This window comes from Bacillus rossius, chromosome 2 (assembly GCF_032445375.1).
Source record: "Bacillus rossius redtenbacheri isolate Brsri chromosome 2, Brsri_v3, whole genome shotgun sequence".
In the NCBI taxonomy this organism is placed as follows: domain Eukaryota; kingdom Metazoa; phylum Arthropoda; class Insecta; order Phasmatodea; family Bacillidae; genus Bacillus; species Bacillus rossius.
Genome location: NC_086331.1, coordinates 89,704,639 through 89,725,074, shown reverse-complemented (window position 1 = coordinate 89,725,074; position 20,436 = coordinate 89,704,639). Strand labels below are relative to the sequence as shown.

The 20,436-nt window shown below is 36.7% G+C and overlaps 2 protein-coding genes across 2 annotated transcripts in view; one reads left to right on the top strand and one right to left on the bottom strand.

Moving 5' to 3' along the window:
- LOC134528921 (zinc finger protein 672-like) overlaps positions 1 to 1,822 on the bottom strand; it is a 36,529-nt gene extending 34,707 nt beyond the window's left edge. The window contains exon 1 of the mRNA XM_063362589.1: positions 1,640 to 1,822. Within this exon, the coding sequence (XP_063218659.1) occupies positions 1,640 to 1,822 (183 nt within the window). The remainder of the gene's footprint in view (positions 1 to 1,639) is intronic.
- Positions 1,823 to 14,119: 12,297 nt separating this feature from the next.
- Positions 14,120 to 20,436, top strand: part of LOC134528920 (fatty acid synthase-like) — a 183,780-nt gene continuing 177,463 nt past the window's right edge. The window contains exon 1 of the mRNA XM_063362588.1: positions 14,120 to 14,203. The gene's annotated coding sequence lies outside the window, so the exon portion shown is untranslated. The remainder of the gene's footprint in view (positions 14,204 to 20,436) is intronic.

Genomic DNA, 20,436 nt, shown 5'->3' with positions numbered 1-20,436 from the left:
TGGAATGCAAGCTCCGAATTTCTGCCTATGCGCCACCCCTCGTTACCGCAGAGGGAAGATTTACAAACTACTATCTCTATATCTGTAACCGAGAAGAAAATTCTCACAGGGTGAAAATCCCTAGATCTTGTCAGTAGTTGAAGCCGGGACCAATGTTCTTGTAGACTACGGAGCTTGGTGGTGCAGTGAAGAACATTGACCATCCCGTTCTTTGAATGATTCTTGCATGGGAAATATTGACTTGAAACATTTTTATGGACAAGAGACGGTGCTGCTCTACACCGTATGTCATAGAGAAACCTCAATAACGTACAAGAAAGATGTATGCACATTAACACAGAAAAAAAACAGCCAAAATAATCCCATGCCAAATGTATAAATGCAAAGCCAGCACAGGGAATTCCCTGGACGGAATTATTTGGGAAAAAAATGTCAAGAGACAGACGAACAGAGGAGGTTGACAATGACGAGACAGTTGTAAAAAGAACAAAAAATAGACAAACAATAACCTCGGACTACACATCGACAAATATACGAACCAAGCAATGACACAAAAACCTGCAGATAATCTGGTCAACACAAAGAAAACACCGCGATGCACAGGCGAATGCAGCGACGAAACTGAACAGCTATTCTAGACAACACAACGACGATTGCACAGACGAACACTGTAGGCTTTTTAAGACAAGACAGTATGTGCTCGATGACGATAACACACGTCAGTTCCCGAAATGTCGCAACTGTCTTGTCCAAGGACGCCTACTGTTTTAGTCTGTGCAATCGTCGTTTTGTTGTCCAAAATATCTGTTTAGTTTCATAGTTAGATTCGTATGTTTTTTTATAATTTTAATTCTGTACTTTTAGTTCATAATAAAACTGTACTTTCATTGTCAGCCCACTGTGTTCATCCGTGCCGTAATATTTTTACGTCTAATTCCTGCCTGTCTATGCATTCACACATTTGACATCGGCTGATTTTAGCTTTTTTTATTGTGTTGTGTATTCATCTTTGTGGTCTGTTCATGTGGTTTCTCTATCACAAACGGTAAAACCCGGTAATGGCGTAGGTCCATAAAAATGACCACGATGGTTGAATCGTCAGATGACTCGCCTCCCGCAGACGTGATCCGGAGACGGTAATTTTTCGCAAGGGGGAAATGTGGTGGACTTTACCTTGAGTCAGTGAGCGTTTTCCCGCGGCACTACCGTTTAACTCACCAATTCATTCCACAAATTATCCCTTTTTATTTAATCGTTTTTAGTGGTCTCTAGAGAACCTACAGTCAACAAGATTTTCAGGGGGATTAGTCCTTTTCATCTGGGGTTATTCAATTATTTTTCACTATAAATTTAATTTTGATTTTTTTCTCAATATTTTTGAGCACGACAGGCAATAATCCATAGAAGATTTATCTTAGTTGGTATTCATAAACAGACTTTAATCTGTAAATGGTGGTAGAATATACACGCGGGAGACTACAGCTGACATAGTTCTCGAAAGTTTGGGTTGGAAAAGCGACCAAAGCCAGCTCCTATGCCATAACAAGCCAAGTATGTGGCGACACATTTGAAAATCCCAGTCGACGGAGACCGATCCCCGTGAAGTGGTGATTCTTGTCGGTGGTTTGGCGGCACTGACCTGCGCGGGCAGAGCGGTAGCAGGAGGTGACGACGGCGGTGCGACGACTGCAGGCAGCGCTGGCCATGTCACTCGCGGGACAGCCGCGCGGCGCCCTATCTGCTGGCTGGTCCCCGGGGACGCTGGCAGGCGCACGAGCCTGGAGATACCATCCACACACTCTCTACCCCCCCCGTCCTTCATTCCCTCACCAACTTGCCAACCACTCCCGTGATCGCTAGCACATCGCGCCCATGTGGCGAGGGGCGCAGGTTTGCAACCCAAACAACCCGACACAGCTCGAGCGCCAATTGCGCCGTCCAGGGGCTCGATTCCCAAATGCGCACCACAAGCAGGCGGTAGGCGTGAGTGTGGTCGGGATTTCCCGCCTGCGGGGGTGTCACGTGGTATCCTCTAGCGTTGACGACAAGCCACGGGCGCTCTCTACAACCAGAGCGTCATTTCACAAGCTCCCCAGATGCAAGGCTCTGCCCATTAATGACAGTGCCTGCGAATGGTTCAAATTGACCTGTCCAGTGATTGTAGCCTCGTGCACAGGAGCTTGTAAATTGATGATATGTTGTCGTGTGCGACGAAGTGTGGTCGAACTCCAGCCTGTATCTTGTCTTAAGTATTTGAGGATACCACAATGAGACCCACAGGCGGGAGAACACGTCATCGCCACCGTCGTACCGAAGTCGTCAACATGTCGGACCAACGTGTTGCAGACACACACACACACACACACATATATACACACACTCCAATTCGTGAACATTGGGGGACGCACCAATCGTATTTGTGTGCCAAATGAAGATTTTTAGTACCAAAACTATACTCGAATATAAATTGTAAACTTTAAGAGTCATAGCAAGGAGTAATCATAACTTTAAAAATACGTTAGAAATAAGGCAGTACTTCATTTATTACCAACAATCTCAATCCAGCTCACGTTGTTCTTTCATAGCGCAGTTACCAAGCGTGCGCTCTGATATGATTTGTATTTAAGTAAAATATTTTTTTTAGAATTTTACATTTTATTTAGGAAATAACATTTAATACATAACTCAGTCTGTTGGTTTAGTACAATAAAATAATATAGGCACGATAACCTTAAACAAAAAAGAAATTAAAATCTATTATTGAACACGCCTACGTTTGTAAGGAAATAAGATTCCATATATTATTCAAGGATAAACGAGTTATTTATTGGAACTACACGCTTGTAAATGTAAAAGCGTGCTAGTTTTATTTAACAAAGAATGTAAGAATGATGGACATTACTATTATGTTAAAATTTGCTTGTTCTCTGTCTCAGATGGAAGAATATTTTTTTTTACAATTTTTTATTCTATTTTAATAAATAAGTAAGATTTCAACATTTAAAACTTGTAACGTGAAATTACCACATGTAGTCTGGGAATTATCTCAATGAAGTGACTAGTTGCCTGTAATTGTATGAATTTATCATAGAAACACCTGCATTAAATCACAGCCAGGCAGGAAAATTCTACTTCATTAAACCAAATATTTTACAGAATATTTTTTGTGTATATGAAGACAAATTTGTTGCATTTTTTACAAGTAAATAATAGACGGTAATAAAAAAAGCTATCCCCCATGTTACATAATTTATATCCCACTTCTGAAATAATGTTCATGTCCTTTCAGTATATGGTTATATTACATGAATGTTTTTTTTTTTACTTACATATGCAGCTGCTTCGGCCGGCAACAATGGTGGTTGTTATTCTATTGGCACATTACGTATCCGTGTGTGAAGAAACGAATTCATTCTTCTTTACTGATATACAAACAGTCATTCCCAATTTAATTCATACCTTGGGCATGACTAAAGATATGGCAGAAATTTAACATCAGGTAAGGCGGACTTAATCGCCACCTAAAGTGTCTCTGCTGGTCGATGTGTCAACAATTGTATTTAAATAAAAATACTATTTTGTAAACTATGCTGAAGAACTATAGTCGGTAATTCTTTTTACAAGATTAATTTTTTTTGTGTGGCAAATTTTTGCATTGGTGTTACAAATGGGAGCATTATTATGTGAAATAATAACTCTAATTATTTTGAATTTCAGAATATTTTATATCATTAAATTTTCTTTAAGGTTCAATAGTATTAGTATAGTAATGGGGCTCCAGGCCCAAGCTTGAAGGCTTGGATTCAGTGGACCCGAACGCCATCTTGGATTATGACGTCACGTCGGCCATCTTGGACTAAAAATTCCTCAAATTGACTCAGAAATTACTCAAAATGACTCAAAATGTCATTCTTGTTTTGAGGGAAAATATCTTGTTTTATTACTTGAAAATTCAAAAATTCGGATTTCGTAAAACCTCAAAATACTTTTGCCTTAGAGAGAACAAAAATTCCACAAAGAGGATAAGATTCCCCAACGACAAGCCACCCTAAGCCTCTGGCGTAAATCTTGGATGACCTTGATCTTGACCATAAAATTCAAATTCTTTAATTTTTTGACCAAATATTCCAAAAAATTTATAACAAATTTCTTACTTCAAATGTTTAGTTACTTGATAGATTTCGGTCCTTGGTTCGAATCAAAGCGAGAGTAAGCATTTAATTTATTAATAATATATTAAAACATTTCCTTAATAAAAAATTTAATATTAATAAAAATTTATTACATCAAACTAACCATCTACAATTTTTACCTAACCACTGCAATTATCGCTACGACCACCATCTTGAAAATCTGTAATTCTTATTCTAGAAATTAAGGAAAAAAATTTAAATATTTTAAAGAATTAATAAAAATTTATATAAAAACACTCCGCCATCTTGAATTATGACATCGCGACCGCCATCTTAAAAATCCGTAAATAAATGATCAAATTTTAATGGGCATAAATTTTAAATTTATAAAAAATTAAATAATCAAATTTTAATAAAACACACACTTATGTCCATGGTTCGATCCCAGTGAGGGCAGGATAAAAAATTATGACAGACCTTTAATCCACGGAAGCCGCCAGCAGACTGACTTCCTACCACTAATGCCACGGTATATTACGCCAGCTATTATGATGTCATGTACGACATATTGTTTTTATCTGCTGGAGATCACCATCACATTTTCCTCTGCTAGAGTGTACTGCCACCATATTAGTTTAGTTTTTACCTGTTAGAGTGTAGTAATTATTTAATACTACTGTGGCGCCCGCCATCATGGAATTAGGACGCCATTTAGAAATCTGTATTTATTTAGCTATGAAAAAGGGAAAAATTCCACGATTTATCAAAAAATCACTCATTTGTATACTGATTGATTCGATCGATTCCTATCTTTGGTTCGATACTTGATCAATGCAAAAAAAATATGTAAAAACACTAATTTAATAAATCATGTTCAAATTCGAAAAGTGAAGCTTAAATTCCTCCACTACCAGCCTCTAGTATGCAGATGATGGCATATTGACAGCCATTTTGAAAATTAAAAAAAAACTAACGTAGAATATATGGAAAAAATTCTAAAAATCATCGATAAATCACTTATTAATTTACTGATTGAAAGGTAAATTCCTATCCTTGGTTAAGTACTTGATCATTGCAAAAAAATGTAATTTTAGACAAAAAATACTTATTTAATAAATTATGTTAGAAATCTTAAAAGCAGCTTAAATTCCTCATATAATAACCTTACATAAGCCAATATGACCGCCATCTTGGAAATTTGTATTTATTAAATTATAAATCTGGAAAAAAATCCAAAAGTCATCAAAAAAATCTCTTATCAAAATAATTATTGACGTGATATATTTCCATCTTTGGTTGAATTTTCGGCCAGTGATAATGATAACTAAGACAAAATATTTTCTTAAATTCTTTTACCCATTACCTTCCATGGAGTTTATTACTAATTCACTCTACGAAAACAGCACTAGACAAGATACCTGTCCGACGAATTAAATATGTTGACGCGCTGCCATCCATGGAACCAGGTCATGGACAATGTCAGACTTACATACCAGACAATTCCGAACTTCAAGACTTTCTTCGTCGATAACTAATATAACTTATTTCAAGCAGTCAAGACAAAGTCTTCGAACTGTCAGACCTAAAGTATCGATAAAATCCATTACAAGCCTTTAGAACAACAGAACATGTTTTACGCTTACTAAAGAACAAAGAATCCCTGAAAAAATGTTTTATCGACACCAAAAGGTTTTAAACTAGTAAATATTCAGAGCTACTACAGATTTTACTATGCACATTTAACGAAAAAACACATTCAACAAAAGAAAATAACACACAGTACACACCCTGGACACACTGTACACATACTGTGCACACACTGGACACACAGTTCACACAGTACACACATTGAACACACAGTACACACATTAGAAACACATTACAAACATTTGACACATAGTACACACACATTAGACGCACAGTACAACCAGTACACAACTGAACACACAATACACACATAGGACACTCAGTACACACAGTGCACACACTGGACACGCAATGGACACATAGTACACACAATGGGCATGCAGTAGACATACAGTATACGCAGTGAACACACACAAAGGACACGCATTTGACTGAAAGAAAGCACATTTAGAAGCACGATCAACGAAAAGGAAGCACAATTGGAAGCTTAATCAACAAAAAGGAAGCACAATTGGAAGCACAATCAACGAAAAGGAAGCACAATCGGAAGCACATTCAACAAAGATGAATCACAATTAACGAAAAGGAAGCACAATCGGAAGCACATTTGACAAAGAGGAAGTACAATCAACAAAAAGGAAGCACAACTGGAAGCTCAATCATCGAAAAAAGGAAGCAGAATCAACGAAAAGGAAGCACAATTGAAAGCACAATCAAAGCATAGGAAGCACATTTGGAAGCCCAATCAATGAAAAGGAAGCACAATCATCGAAAAGGAAGCACATTTGGAAGCACTATCAACAAAAAGTAACAAAAAGTTGGAAGCACATTCGACAAAGAGGAAGCACAATTGAAAGCCCAAACAATGAATATAAAGCACAATAAACAAAAAGAATGCAAAATTGGAAGCTCAATCAACGTAAAAGGAAGCACAATCAACCAAAAGGAAACACAATTGGAAGCACAATCAACGAAAATGATGCATTCTCAGCAGTAAGATACGATAATTCAGTCTTGCCTACATACATTAAACGAAAAGGACCTAAATTTTCACCAACATTAAATTAAGTAGGATGCGATCGCCAATTTTCTGATAGGATATAATGCCTTCATCAGTCAATAATTCAGCAGTTTTTTTTGGCTCCAAAAGTCATTGGCGCCAACAGTTATTGGCTCCATCAGTCATTGGCTCCAACAGTCATTGGCTCTAAAAGTCATTTGCTCCAACAGTCATTGGCATCAACAGTCTTTGGATCCAAAAGTTTTTTGGCTACGACAGTCTTCGACTCCAAAAATGTCTTTAGCTCTAAAGGTATTTGGCCCCCAAAATTGTTTTGTCTCCAACAGTCTTTGGCTCCAGCAGTCATTGACTCCAAAAAGTGTTGTGGTCCAAAAGTATTAGGCTCCAGCTGCTTCTGTCTCCAGCTATCTTAGGCCTAGCTGCTATTTGGCTACAATACTAGGAGGATACGAAGCTACGAGACTACAGGACGACAAGACTACAATGTTTTAGCTGGCTACGAGGCCTCCTTGTACCACCTCCATGAATCCTTGATCTGTCATCATCCCTTCTTGGTCTATCTTCATCCCATCTTTACATTTATACACCTCTTCTTGTCTCTCATTCATCATTTCTCCACCTCTGCTCGGCACTTCTTCCTCTTTCTTTTGTCTGTCATCATCTCTTCTTGTTCAATATCCATTACTTATTAACCCATCTTACTCACTTCCCTGCTTTTCTTCAGCTCTTCTTGTCCCATATTCACCTCTCTTTGGATCTTCTTTATCGCTTTTCGGTGGTTCGTATCTTTTCGAAACTTCTTCACTGCTACTTGTTGTTTCCTTATCTCTTCTTGGTGCCTTTTCATTTCTTCTTGGCTCTTCGTTTTTTGGCTTTTACTTTTCTCTTGGCTGTTATTCTCGTATTTGTTGTTATTCTTCTCTTGGCCTTTCTCACTTCAAGATGTAGCTCATGGCATTCTCCAACTCCTCTTGTGGGCCCTTCATTTCATTCTCCAATTCATTCTTCCCCTCTTCTTCTTTGCATACACTCTTCAAGGCCAAACTCGCCTCTTGTTAGTGGTTTATTAATTTACTATTAATTTCATTTTGAATGGCCTCCTGGTTACTCTTCATCTCTTCCTGACCAACTTTCGTTTCCTTTAGTTGATTCTTCGTCTCACTCTTCGCTTCTTCATGGTGGATCTTACTATCCTTCATTTCTTTCCCGAAGATCTTCATACTGGTTTTCATTGCCCTCATGTCATTCCGAATTTATTCTAGAGCAAACTTTATCTTCTTGATATCCTCAACGCTAACCTCCTCAGCAGCCATTTCTCGCTACCAATTTCACTAATAATATAACTTAAATAATGACTTATTTTTATTACTTATTTTAATTTTAACTTATAACTAAGCATAAACTTCTAATTAAAATTTAAATAACTCTATTACACTTCAATCTAACATAACTACATTACACTCAAACAAACTTTATAACATTCGGATGTCACTACAGTTCTTAACACTAACTTTACTCTCCAGAAACTAAATTATTTTTTTAATTATATAATTAAGTCATAAATATATTAACTAGGGCTATTCTACTTCTGACACCAAAGTGTTACGAGTAATGTGTGAGAAAACTGGGTTCGTAAAGGACAGCCCAGTTAACTTTTATACAGATTTATTAATGACTAACAACTACACCTTAAATTTAATCAAGAACACTCTAAGTCCAATCTCTGTCCGTAAATTCAGTCTCACGCCGATCAATCACACATTGGAGCTCGGCTCGACAGTGGTTCGCTCCTCTGCCAGTTTCTGTCCGCTCACTGCATCTTCAACAACTACCGCGCACCAGTCAACCACGCCGCACCACAACACTGTTCCGGACTGTCACTACTGTCGCCCCGAATCGCTGCTGAAGAGACTCTCGAGACCCTCTCTCGCGGGTTACCCTCGCTGGTATCGCTACCAAAGAGACTCTTCCCCAGTAGCCGCTGAACAGTCGGTCCGATGCCGCCGCGCGGATATCGCCGGTGTCACTCGCTGGTAGGTCGAGAATCTCTCGCCACTCCACTACCTCTCTTACGTACTCGGATGTGCGGCCCTTTTATGCCCACGGTGGCCAGGCATGGAAGTGCCCAAAACTGCGTGGAAACACCCAGATGCCACGTTTGACGTCAAAAGAGTCCCTGACCCTATGGCGGACGCCTCTCCCATCACCCGAGAATTTTCTATACCTCTCGGCATCCAGGCTGTCTTTTATCCCTCCACACTGGCAGGGCTCCATTTCTAATGTGGTGGGTGCCTCAAGGGGAAGGCTGTGATTGACAGGCCGCTAATGGCCAGGCGACACACACACCTCCTTCGCTGAAGAGTGGGAAGAGTCTGTGGCCTCCCGAACTCCGCGGCAGTCGGCGGCCAGCATAACAATATGTATGATCGTGTGGCGTACATAGAGAAGTGGCACACAGTCACTGTTTGTATGACTGTGACCTATGATTTTCTGTTATAAAAATTAATTAATCCCTTTTTCACTAAATATGGGATGGAATTTCATAATAATATGTAGCCTATGTGTTAGTCAAGATTATGAGCTAGCTGTATGCCAAATCCCATCCAAATACATTCGGCTATTCTGGCGCTATTGTGTAACAAGCATACACACAAAACTTTGCATTTATAATATTAGTGTTATGATTTTTGGGATATTATAACCTATGAGATATTACAATGAAAAGATTGTTGTGCATAGTCACCTTAATGAAGTCTGTTTATAATTGATGACAGAGGGTTATAATACACTGTTTGTCCAGGATCAGTAGGTTCATTGTGATAGAAGGGTCGGTGAGGTACACTGCTTGAATGATTGAAGTAGGAGATGTTAAGAGAAGAAATATATGATGGGAAAGATAGGATGAAATGTGTTACATTTGGTGGGTTACGGTGGGTTGTGGGGGATGTGATTTATGGGATATTATAGAAGACAATTGGAGGGATGTGTAGGATTCGGTGGGATATAGTTTGAGGGGTATGGTGAGATACCGTGGGATTTGGTTTGAACGATATGGTGGAATATGATAGGATATTTTTAAAGGATATTGTAGAATATAGTGGGATATCCTTGGAGGAGTGTATGAATAATATTGGGATTTTGTGTGATATGGTTCAAGGGATATCGTTGGAGGGAATGGTGGGATATGGATACGATAATGGTGAACTATACAAAATGTGGGTTTTATATTTTAATAATATTTTACAAACACAACATTTATTTTTAAAAGTACCTATAACCTATTTTCCTGTCATATTTGAATTGGTCTCGGAGATGAAAGAAACGTGGCGGAAACTTTTTAAAACTCGTGCATGTATATTCTCCACAGTAGATATTACTCGGTAAAATTCGTACAGTAATAATAAACTGCACTAATTGAACGACCATTTTTACCGAAGAACTCAATGGTGCAACTGTCTGTTACTAACTTCTTTCCATGCAACACTTCAAACTTAATGTCATAGTGTGTGACAAAATACCTAATTTATATAGGTTGAACAGATAAATTTAAGTGTATCCCACTTAATTGTATAAACTATGTATATATTTTTATTGTAGCTAAAGTGTTTCACAATAAAGACAAATCCAAAATGATGCTTTTATTTAATAATGTGAGTTTAATTGAAGCATATGTGTTACATGATGGTTGGTAGTCTATTCTTTAATGTATGTTTTATGTGTTTCTTTTGGAAAACAAGGAAATATAATATTATGGTATAACGTTTGCCGATATCAAAAATGAAAGAATTATTTTACTATGTGCAACACATATACAATTTAATTTAAAAAAACAGCAATTTTTCAGATATAAATTTTACAAAGTAATACAGTAGTATATAAACGGGGCTCCGACAGCTGGTGCTGGTGCGTGGTGTAGGTGTCGGCGTCCGTCATCTTGGATTCTGACGTCACAGCAGTCATCTTTGATGATCTTACCTTTGACCTTGACATTTGAAATTTTCCAAAAATGATTCAAAATTTACAGTTTTTAGGAAAAACATTCCGCCAAAAATCCATTAAAAAAATAAAATTAAAAAGTTTAGTTTAAGAGGTAAAAAAACTTTTTAAAAATTCAATAAATTTAAATTCGAAATGTCTTAAAATATTTTTGCCTTTAAAAGAACGAAAATTCCTCAAAGATTCTTAAATTCCTCATCACTAAGCCACAGAGGTCCATGACCTCAACCATTAGTATGTCATGATTGCTATGTTTGAATTATGATGTTATCGTTGCAATTTTCGTTAAGGTTACCATCTTGAAAATCTGTAATTATTATGGGAAAATGATTGGGAAATATGTTTTGAATTCATTAAAAAAATTAATAATTAAATTTTAATAAAATCATTCCGCTCTTTTTCATTGTGACAGCATGGCCGCCATCTTAAACATCCGTTATTATAATGTTATAAAATTGGAAAAAAATATATAAAATTAATAAAAAATATTTAAATAGAATTTTATAAAATTTTAATTTTAAAAACACACTTATATCACCGAGTCCCCGGTTCGAACCCGGTAAGGCCAAAAAAAATGGCGACAGATCCTTCTTCCATGGAGGCCACCGACAGACTGACCACCCACCACTAATGGAAATGTAGCTATTACATCAGCCAGTATGATGTCATATGCGCCATCTTGGATCCACCATTTTTTTTTCGTCTGCTGATCGTCGACATTTTGGATTATGACATCATAGCCGCAATTATGGTTTCGTCTTCTGAATGCTGCCATCTTGTTTTCTTCTGCTGAAGGCAGCCATCTTGCATTATGACATCATAGGCACCATCTTGTTTTGGTCTGCTGGAGACTGCCATATTTATTTTTAGTACTTGCTACCAGGAGCACTAGTGTCACATATTACACACGTCGTCTGCTAGAGTGTCTAGAGAGTGTTGTCACAATCTTGTCTTCAGTACTCGATACAAAGAGTACACATAGTACAAACGTTGTCTGCCGGAGTGCGCTGCCGCCATATTGGTTTCATTTTTATTCACTAGAGTGCCAATCATCAAATTGTGGTGGCATCCGTCATCCTAAAAATCTATAATTTTTAAGTTAGAAATTCGGGAAAATCTCCAAAAACCATCCAAATATCGCTCATTAAAATAGTGATTGATTAGATTTATTACAGTGTTTCCTTGGTCAATACAAAATTTGTAATGTGTCTGCGTACAGCCGTTTTTGTTTAAATCTGTTATACTTTGTCTGGGTTCTGTCTTTTTGTGTTTAACTATTTCTGCATATTCCTGACGATCACTACATGTTGATTTATATACCTATAATTATTACTGCCCGGCTCTGTATTTAACTGTATTTCTTTATATTTCTGTGTTTCTCCAACTATCTTTGTCGTTTTAGCACTTTGTTTCTCATTATAGCCTATTTTCTACTCACTGCCTGTCTGTCTCTTTTTGAAATTTTTTCTGTTTCTCTTTGTATATCTGTCTCTTTTTATGTCTGTTTTTCATACCAGTTAGTTTCTACAAGTGTCTATGAGCATTTCACTGTCTGTCTATTTTTTTATGTTTCCAAATATATGTCGTAAGCTTTAAACACTGAGGAATACTTGTTGCTGATGTCTTTCAAGATTACTACAACTTATGCATGCCGAAAAGTTTGGCACATCAATATTCGACAATATTTTCACAGATGTGGTCTCAACCCAGCAGCCAAGCATCAGTATCAAACAGCAAGTTAACACTTAGAAATTGCATAAAATGCTTTCTTAATAGCGATAGTATGTCTTTGAGACTTCCGGTTAAGAGTTATACTGCAACAGTACCATTCCAAAAAGCCATAATTTTAGGGTAGGTATTTAAAAAAAAATTAAGAGTTTGTGACGAATTATGGAGAAATATTTCTCAAATATACAAATTAGTATGCTTGAGCAACTTCAAAGCAAATAAAATTTGTTAATTTTTTCATGTATTAACTTTGATATTGCTTTGTTTAGTTGCAAATGCATCGTTGACTAAATCCTATAGGATGTTACCTGTGACTCGAGTGAGACTGGATAAATATTCACGAAAATACTATGTTAACATAACGATGTATATATAACTTTGTTTTCAGTTTACTATGTCAATTCATTAGATTAATAAAAAAACTCTTTAGGTTGGTGATTTTTTTTGTTCCAAAACGATTATCTTGCACCTGGAAACAGGTTAAGGTTATCTGTGAATGATTTGTGAACTGCCCATTTGCACAGTCACGTAAAGCAGATCTTCCTTGAATTCGTCGAATTTATTGGTACCTAAGTCCCGCCCGGTAGAAAAGCTAGGCGATTATTTTGTGAATGTTTTGATAAATGATTGATTTTTTGTTTCGATTTTGTGCCCTTAAAATCAAATTCTAAGAAGAAATTTTTTAATTTTTCCATACTATTGTCTTCGAAGCTACATACTTAATTAATAAACAAAACTAACACCATCGAGATAGATAAATCACAGTTTTCTCATCCCATGTCTCTGAAACTACACGACATCGACTTCATGAAATATATCGAATAGGTAAACAAATATTTTTTGAAGAAAAACTGAGACTTTGGCAATGTCTGCTATGTTTAGGAATGGAAGAGTGAGTGTTCACAACAAAATTTTGTTCGTCACGAAAATGAATTAAGTCCCAAAAAATATTTAACACAATAACAAGTTAACAACAAAGACAACAATGAACCTTTAAACGGGTACCATCTTCTTTCAAACCTTCATTAATGCGAGTAATCAAGTAAGTATTTCGCCGATCAGCAAATTCCGTTAATACTTCATCCCTTCGCGGTTTTACTAAGATGAAAGTGAATATAACATTTAGCTATCTTAATTCTAGCCAAGTAGATTCGCTACTTCCATTCTAGCGTGCCTCCAAGCACTAATCTATAACCTTAACCAATTCAATTCAGACCTAACTCAAATTTAGGCCCGTGGAGACTTTTTTTAAATATGGAAAATTCAGTACCGAAAATTTTGAAGCTGTTAATATTGTTTGTGAAATAACTCGTTATTGTGGACGGCTAAAATTTTTTTTTATGGAAAGAAAAATAAAAGAAAACCTCTTTGCGTTTGCATGGCGTTAATATTGCGCTTCCTGTCCGCATGCAAATCGAGGGAACTCGAGCTGCCGACCACGGAAAAACATTAACCCCCCGTCCATTTGTTTTCGGGGGCCTGAATATTCATCAGCGCCGCGAGCGCGTCACAGCGTGGGAGCGCCACCCGCACAATGGAGGGACTCGCGGAGACGGCGCAGGGACCTGGCAAGGCCTAGGCTCCGGTGGCAGTTGGTCGCCAGCTGTGGACGCAGTGGACGCAGTGGACAGTGGACGCACTCCCGACCGCCGCCGAGTCACTTCCAATCGCTTCCCAGGTAAGCGAGCCTGCGTTTCAAGTCACCAGAGGAACTTACAGATGGCCGCGTCAGGAGCCAACTACAATTTCTCACGTTCGGGATCTGTTTTTCAAAAGATACATAACACTAATCGATTACTTTGAAAAGGAATCAAAATGAAAAATAATGACGACAAATAAAGTGAATATTTTTTCTCGCAAGGCTTCGTGAATATAACCTTAGGACAAAAATTATTATTTTTTCATTTGGTTATGGTTTGCAAAACTAGGTGCAGATTATATTCCAGAAGAGTGTGCATTTTAAGTTGTTTATTCCGTTTCCAAAAGGAGTGACTGAGAAGTCTAAAATAATGATCTACTTTGCACACTCAGAGGCGGAACAAGTGTAGGCTTGAGTAGCTGAACGACTTCCCACCATGTCCTCCATTTCTTTTTTAGAATTTCAAATTACACTGGATTGAACGACGTTATCCTTGGAGAGAGGGGGAATGGGGAAAACATTTGTTTTATTCCAAATAATATCTCTTTTCCCTTCTTTCTTTACAAGCTGTCACGTGTGCCACCGGAAGTGTTTTATACAGCTGTTTCGAAAAGTGGATACCGTACAGTGATGATGTCTGAGCATAGTTGCCCAGATAATGCCGCGGCGGTGAAAGCCGTGACTTTCCCGAGGCTGCCATGACAGGGTGATGCCGCAATGGCTTTTCTTCCACTTCCGCTGTACGTAGGCAAAGAGACGACAAAACACCCATCGCTGCACACAGGAAGGAAAATTCTTTGCAAGTTAAAAATCGCTGACTCAACTGGAAAAAGAGCTCACAACTTTTTGGTTCTTCATCCACCAGGTCACACAACCGTACTGCATACACTCCTTGATAGTAAGTGGGCCATTGGATGGGCGGATGAGTACCTAGTTCTGTTTTCCGCATTTCGATTTTAAACTGTATTTTTAGGAGAGTGAAAAGAGCTAAATGGCGTGTTTCCAGAACAATTTTGAGGCATAAAACATCCGGTCAGATTCTTGAAAGCACTTGCGGAACTTGTATTACACATTTGTCTTCATATCTCCGCCGTGTACTGTAATGGTTACCACTGGAATCTCATACATTTCCTATGCACGACGAGAAGTCTGCGCGCTTAGTGGAGATGCCACGTCATAATCACCAGCGAGCGTCGCACTTATTATCTCGCCTCACTAACACGGATACAATCCTGAGTAGGCGGGGTCATAATCGGCGTCCAGATCGTTCATCTTGGAGCAAGAAAACCCATCGCGTGCCTGCACGGTGGTCGAGAGGCGACCCGGGCTCGATTCCTGGAGAGCTCGGAAAAACCACAATCATTCGCAATCGGGAGACGTGGTTGTCGTTTCCGTGAGCCGGCGGTAGGTTTCTCGGGGTGCCCCTCCTTCCCACCAACTACACTCCATCAGTGCTCCATTCACATCGCCTCAACTTTCGTCGTCGCTAGCAACCTTGTCGACGATACACTAAGGGGCCCGCCTAGTAGGGGGTGAGTTTGTGCAAAAACAAATTAATATCTTAAAATATTCTCAGATGTGTCTTTTCGATATAGCTTTAGACATTTAGATTTCAACATTTGAGGACAATTTTTTAATACTTTTATACAACAGATTTAAGTAACCTGCTAACGTAGAAATATATTTTTTTTATCGTCACAGGCCCAGAAATCATAATACAAAATAGACGACACAAGATTGCACTTCATTTTCCCTTCGTCTCTATGTGTAAGACATAGATATGGGTGGCTTGGTGATCTTTTTTTTTCTGTTTACAACTTAAAAATGTAAAATATTAGCGATATTTCAGACTTACAATGTTCTCTTTCCTATCATATTGAAGAGCATCAGTTTAAAGTATGAAAGAAACGATAAAAGATGTCAAACATTGACAGCTAGACTAATCTGAAATAATAACTTAAAAAATTGATTTTCTGTAAAGTCGGTTTACGGACGATAGTTTAATGTGACAAGGTCATAACAAAACATTGATGAAATGATTGCATACTTTTATGAATAAAATTGAATCATTTTATTGACTTATCACTATTTTGAATGGATACAAAGAAGGAGTGAAATGAAATCTACAATTTAATTGATAATTGATTTACAATTTAATTGATAATTGATAATGATATACTTTTATTTGCACTCATTAATTCAAATAGGTTTATTACTTTAACGAACAGATTATTTTAACTATAACCTTTATACATGTTTGCTATTTAACTTCTTCCAATCTGTGTTATTCTGTTTAGGATAGGACGATGATAGGAAAAGTAGGAAACTAATGGGAGTTTTTCAAGTTTAATGGGCCTCGAAAAAGTCAAATCAATGGTTGTTCCAATCGAGTGGAAGAGAGATAGATGCGGCGCAAGCGTACAATGAGCGCAACGGGACACAGCGAAACGGGACAATGTGCGTAACGGGACACAGCGAAACGGGACAATGTGCGTAACGGGACACTTTTTCGTGCGTGCAGCCGGCGTTCATCGATTTATTAGACGTTGTCACGTCAAAATGTCCTTATTAATTTCATGAATAAAGGCATATAAAAATAATGGTAATGTATGTGATACTTTTACTTGGCATTTTTCAACTTCCGTTTGATACGGTGTTAGAAAAAACATTAAATTAGAATTTTAAACAAAGATTTTACCTGAAATAAACAAAAGAGTTTTCCGGCATTTCAGATAGCTGGATCTTCGTAGAAACTACGCGATATTTTATCTCCCGAGTTCTATTTTTCCGGTATAAACAGTGTAAACTTATACGAGGAAGAAGTAAGAATGTTTTTGAGGTCGTCTAAACAAGTTTTGAGTGTTTTCGTTATAAACCAATATTATTCCTGTGGGTTCATGTTTAAAGTATGTTAAATAAGTATCCGTTAATTTACGAAGATCCTTGGATAATTTGTAACCAGCGTTCTACGTAAATTTGAGGTGAAACTTTTTAACATAGTACCAAGGAAAAATTGTTCCCATTTCAGCGAAATAACTATTTGGTGTTTCGTTAATAATTACGAATGCCATGCCTTTGAACGTCCACTGAAAAAAATAATACATAGTATATTTAGTATAATCTTGGTTTTTGTTTTATCATTTCTCTGTGAGATATATGTGTAAGGCTGTTTTAAAGACCCGGTAACTTGTAAGCAAATATCACGTAGTTTCATTTAATTGCAATCTACTAAAAAACATTTAAATACTATTTTTCTTAATTTCACAATGTGTGGTGTAAGTAATATATTTTTTTCTGGTTTGCTCCAAATATGTTAATGTTTTTACTAGAAAATTTAATTTAAATAATTTTCTTGGCAGTTGTTTGAAAATCATTAAATATTGAACAGAAAACTTCGCAATTCATCCCTTTGAATAATACGCAGTGAAAAATATCAAGCATTTATGTATTGTTTAGATATTGCGTCAACATAAACCAATTCCTTTGTTTTACAAAATATGAGTTATGTTGAACAAATTTAAAGTGAATGAAAATTTTAAAACCAGTGTTTTACCTCATTTATCTTTTTTTCCAAGAACTTTGAATATCAATATTAAAGGTATTTTAAAAAAAAGGACAAATAACATTGAATTTTGTTATTTTAAAAACTTCTTTTTTCTTTTCTTTGGGGCGATATCTGCTGCAAAATATTCAGCTACAACTTCAATTACCAATAGTTTTAATATGGAAAATAATATGATAATAATGTGTTTAGGAACCATAAAAATTGTAGTTTATAAACGTGGCAACTTATAAATATATAAAATATTTCATAAATTTGTGCTTTAGTCAAACTATTTAAGTCATAACTGTTGAATTCGTATCTAAATCTGCAACCAATTTTATTACAGATGTACAATTTGATTATTGTATGTAAAAAAATACAATATCTTTTCATGGTTAGGGTATTTAGTATAATCTTATGCAAAATAAAATATTATTTTCAATCTTGGAAACAAACACTGAAACTATTTTATTGACAGTGTTTGACCTTCCCATGTGAAAATTGTTTTCAAAAGCGAGCACATAGAAAACCAATTACAATAAAAAATTAATTTAATTTTTTTTAAATTTAAATGTTACAGAAAATACTAATAAACGAAAATCAATTTCAAATCATTAACTTAATTGATAACCAACATACAATCTAAGCGGCTGATTCTCGGACAAACAGCATTTGAGCGATACCTGGGTATTCAAAAGCCTGCAAATGTCTGTTATTGATACCAGCAGTAAAAAAAACTTCGAACAGTTATATTAAATAATTAGAATATTGCACAGTTCAAGTAGTTTGTAATGTTTCATTTAAACCATAAATAATATAAATACGCTCATCACTGACTCACTGACTGGCTCTGTTACGCTGTATGAATTCTGTTTACTTTCGCTAACAGTGTAATATTTTCATTGCTCATCGCTCATTGCTAGAGACCCGTGAATTTCGCGGATTCAATGACCTCCAGGATAGACTCCAATATCCTCTACACACTCGGGCAAATGCCAACTGTTCATTGGCTGTTGACTTGTGAGTCGTCTCGACTGGGTGGCCTGTGATTCGACATTTCTATGAGTGAGGGTCTCTAATTGGCCCTCAGTCCTCCAGATTAACAGAGAACCAATGACAGAAGCAGCACTAAGGTATAATTATTTGAATTTTAGCATAACACGAAATTAATCTGTGAAATTCACGGGTCTCTACTCATTGCTCATTGCTGTTCCTCCTAGCATTGCTGCCGAGTTCGTGGCGCACAAATGATATGCATGGGAGCATAGCGTCATATTTTGACGAGGCCGATGGTTTCAGCATTTATTCAGTGATTTTTATATTCATCATATTTTCAATGGGCGACTTAGGTGCCTTACAACTAACTAGTTTTACATAGTACTTAATGTTAGACTTTCATTTTACCCTGCATTATGTGTATAAATTTTTTATATTTTACTAAACCGTCACTGTGACTACATCAAACAATACAAGCCATTTTAAGTTAAAAACTTTTAAAATTTCCTTACTATCTGAGTATGTATGCATGTATGTATATAGTTATAAAGTGTTGCCTACGTCAGGCAATTCATTTCAGCGTTTGGCAGGCACGCGTTTCACGAAAACGGCATACCTGGAAGTATTACAAATATCAGTTATTTATTTTTGTGGGTTTCTAGGTACAAGTTTATAGCATAAAATGACAAGTCGGTTTAAGTTTAATGTTATAATATTCCATAAGGAAAAAAGGTGAGTAACACCCGTTTTATTAAAACAAGGAGAAAGAGGGGTAAGAATTTTTCATTTGAAATTCAATAACTACCTATGTATTTAAAAGTCTTGATAAAATTACCTACTGAATATTGTTATACTGCCGAATAGTAAGTTGTTATTATTCAAGTAACTCATCTAAGTATGCAATTTTCACCACTGATTCAAGAAACTTTCAAATCATACAGGTCTCAAACCATTATACTAAGTGTGCTTGGTTTAAGTGAACCAAACAAACTTCGAGTCCGGCGCCTTACAAAATTTCCAGCTTTAAAGATACAAAACAGGCGCAGATCCTTTCCGTGTGCCATTTGCTAGAATAGGGAGAAAGCTAGATGGGGTGTGTTGATAAAGAAAAGAGGAAACATTTAATTACAGTGAAATCTGAGTCAAAGTCAATTAAATGACCACAAAAGTTTTCAACTATACTTACTTGGGTTATCAATTTTATTTTTATTTTATCATGGTTCCAACAAAAGTAGTTTCACAACATGTTATAAAATACGTACGCATAAGTGAGACTTTACACATTAAAGTTTATATTAATACACAGATGTAGGTTATAAATGCCATAAAAAATTGTCTCACAAGCGAACACAGACATTAAAATCAATGAAAACACAATCTTTAAACTTTATACGTGTGAGTATTGATTAGGCACTTAGTCATTTCTCCTTCAGGACTATGTGACTATTTTTCTGAACATGCGGAGAACCGCTTACAAAAATACCAAATTGCGTACAACTTTTAACAGAGACGATGATCTGATTCATCACAGCGCAAGCTACACCGCAAGAGACGAATACGTGAACATTACAACCATGGGCATAGCCCCATGTGCATTATACATTCTCATACGTAAGCACACCAACATAATAGTTCTGAACAGTGATCAAGCAAGGTTAGCTACTGGCGTATCCGCAAACGGAATCAACGAAAGCTAACGACATTAAGCATGGCCAGGAAACAGCAAACCCGA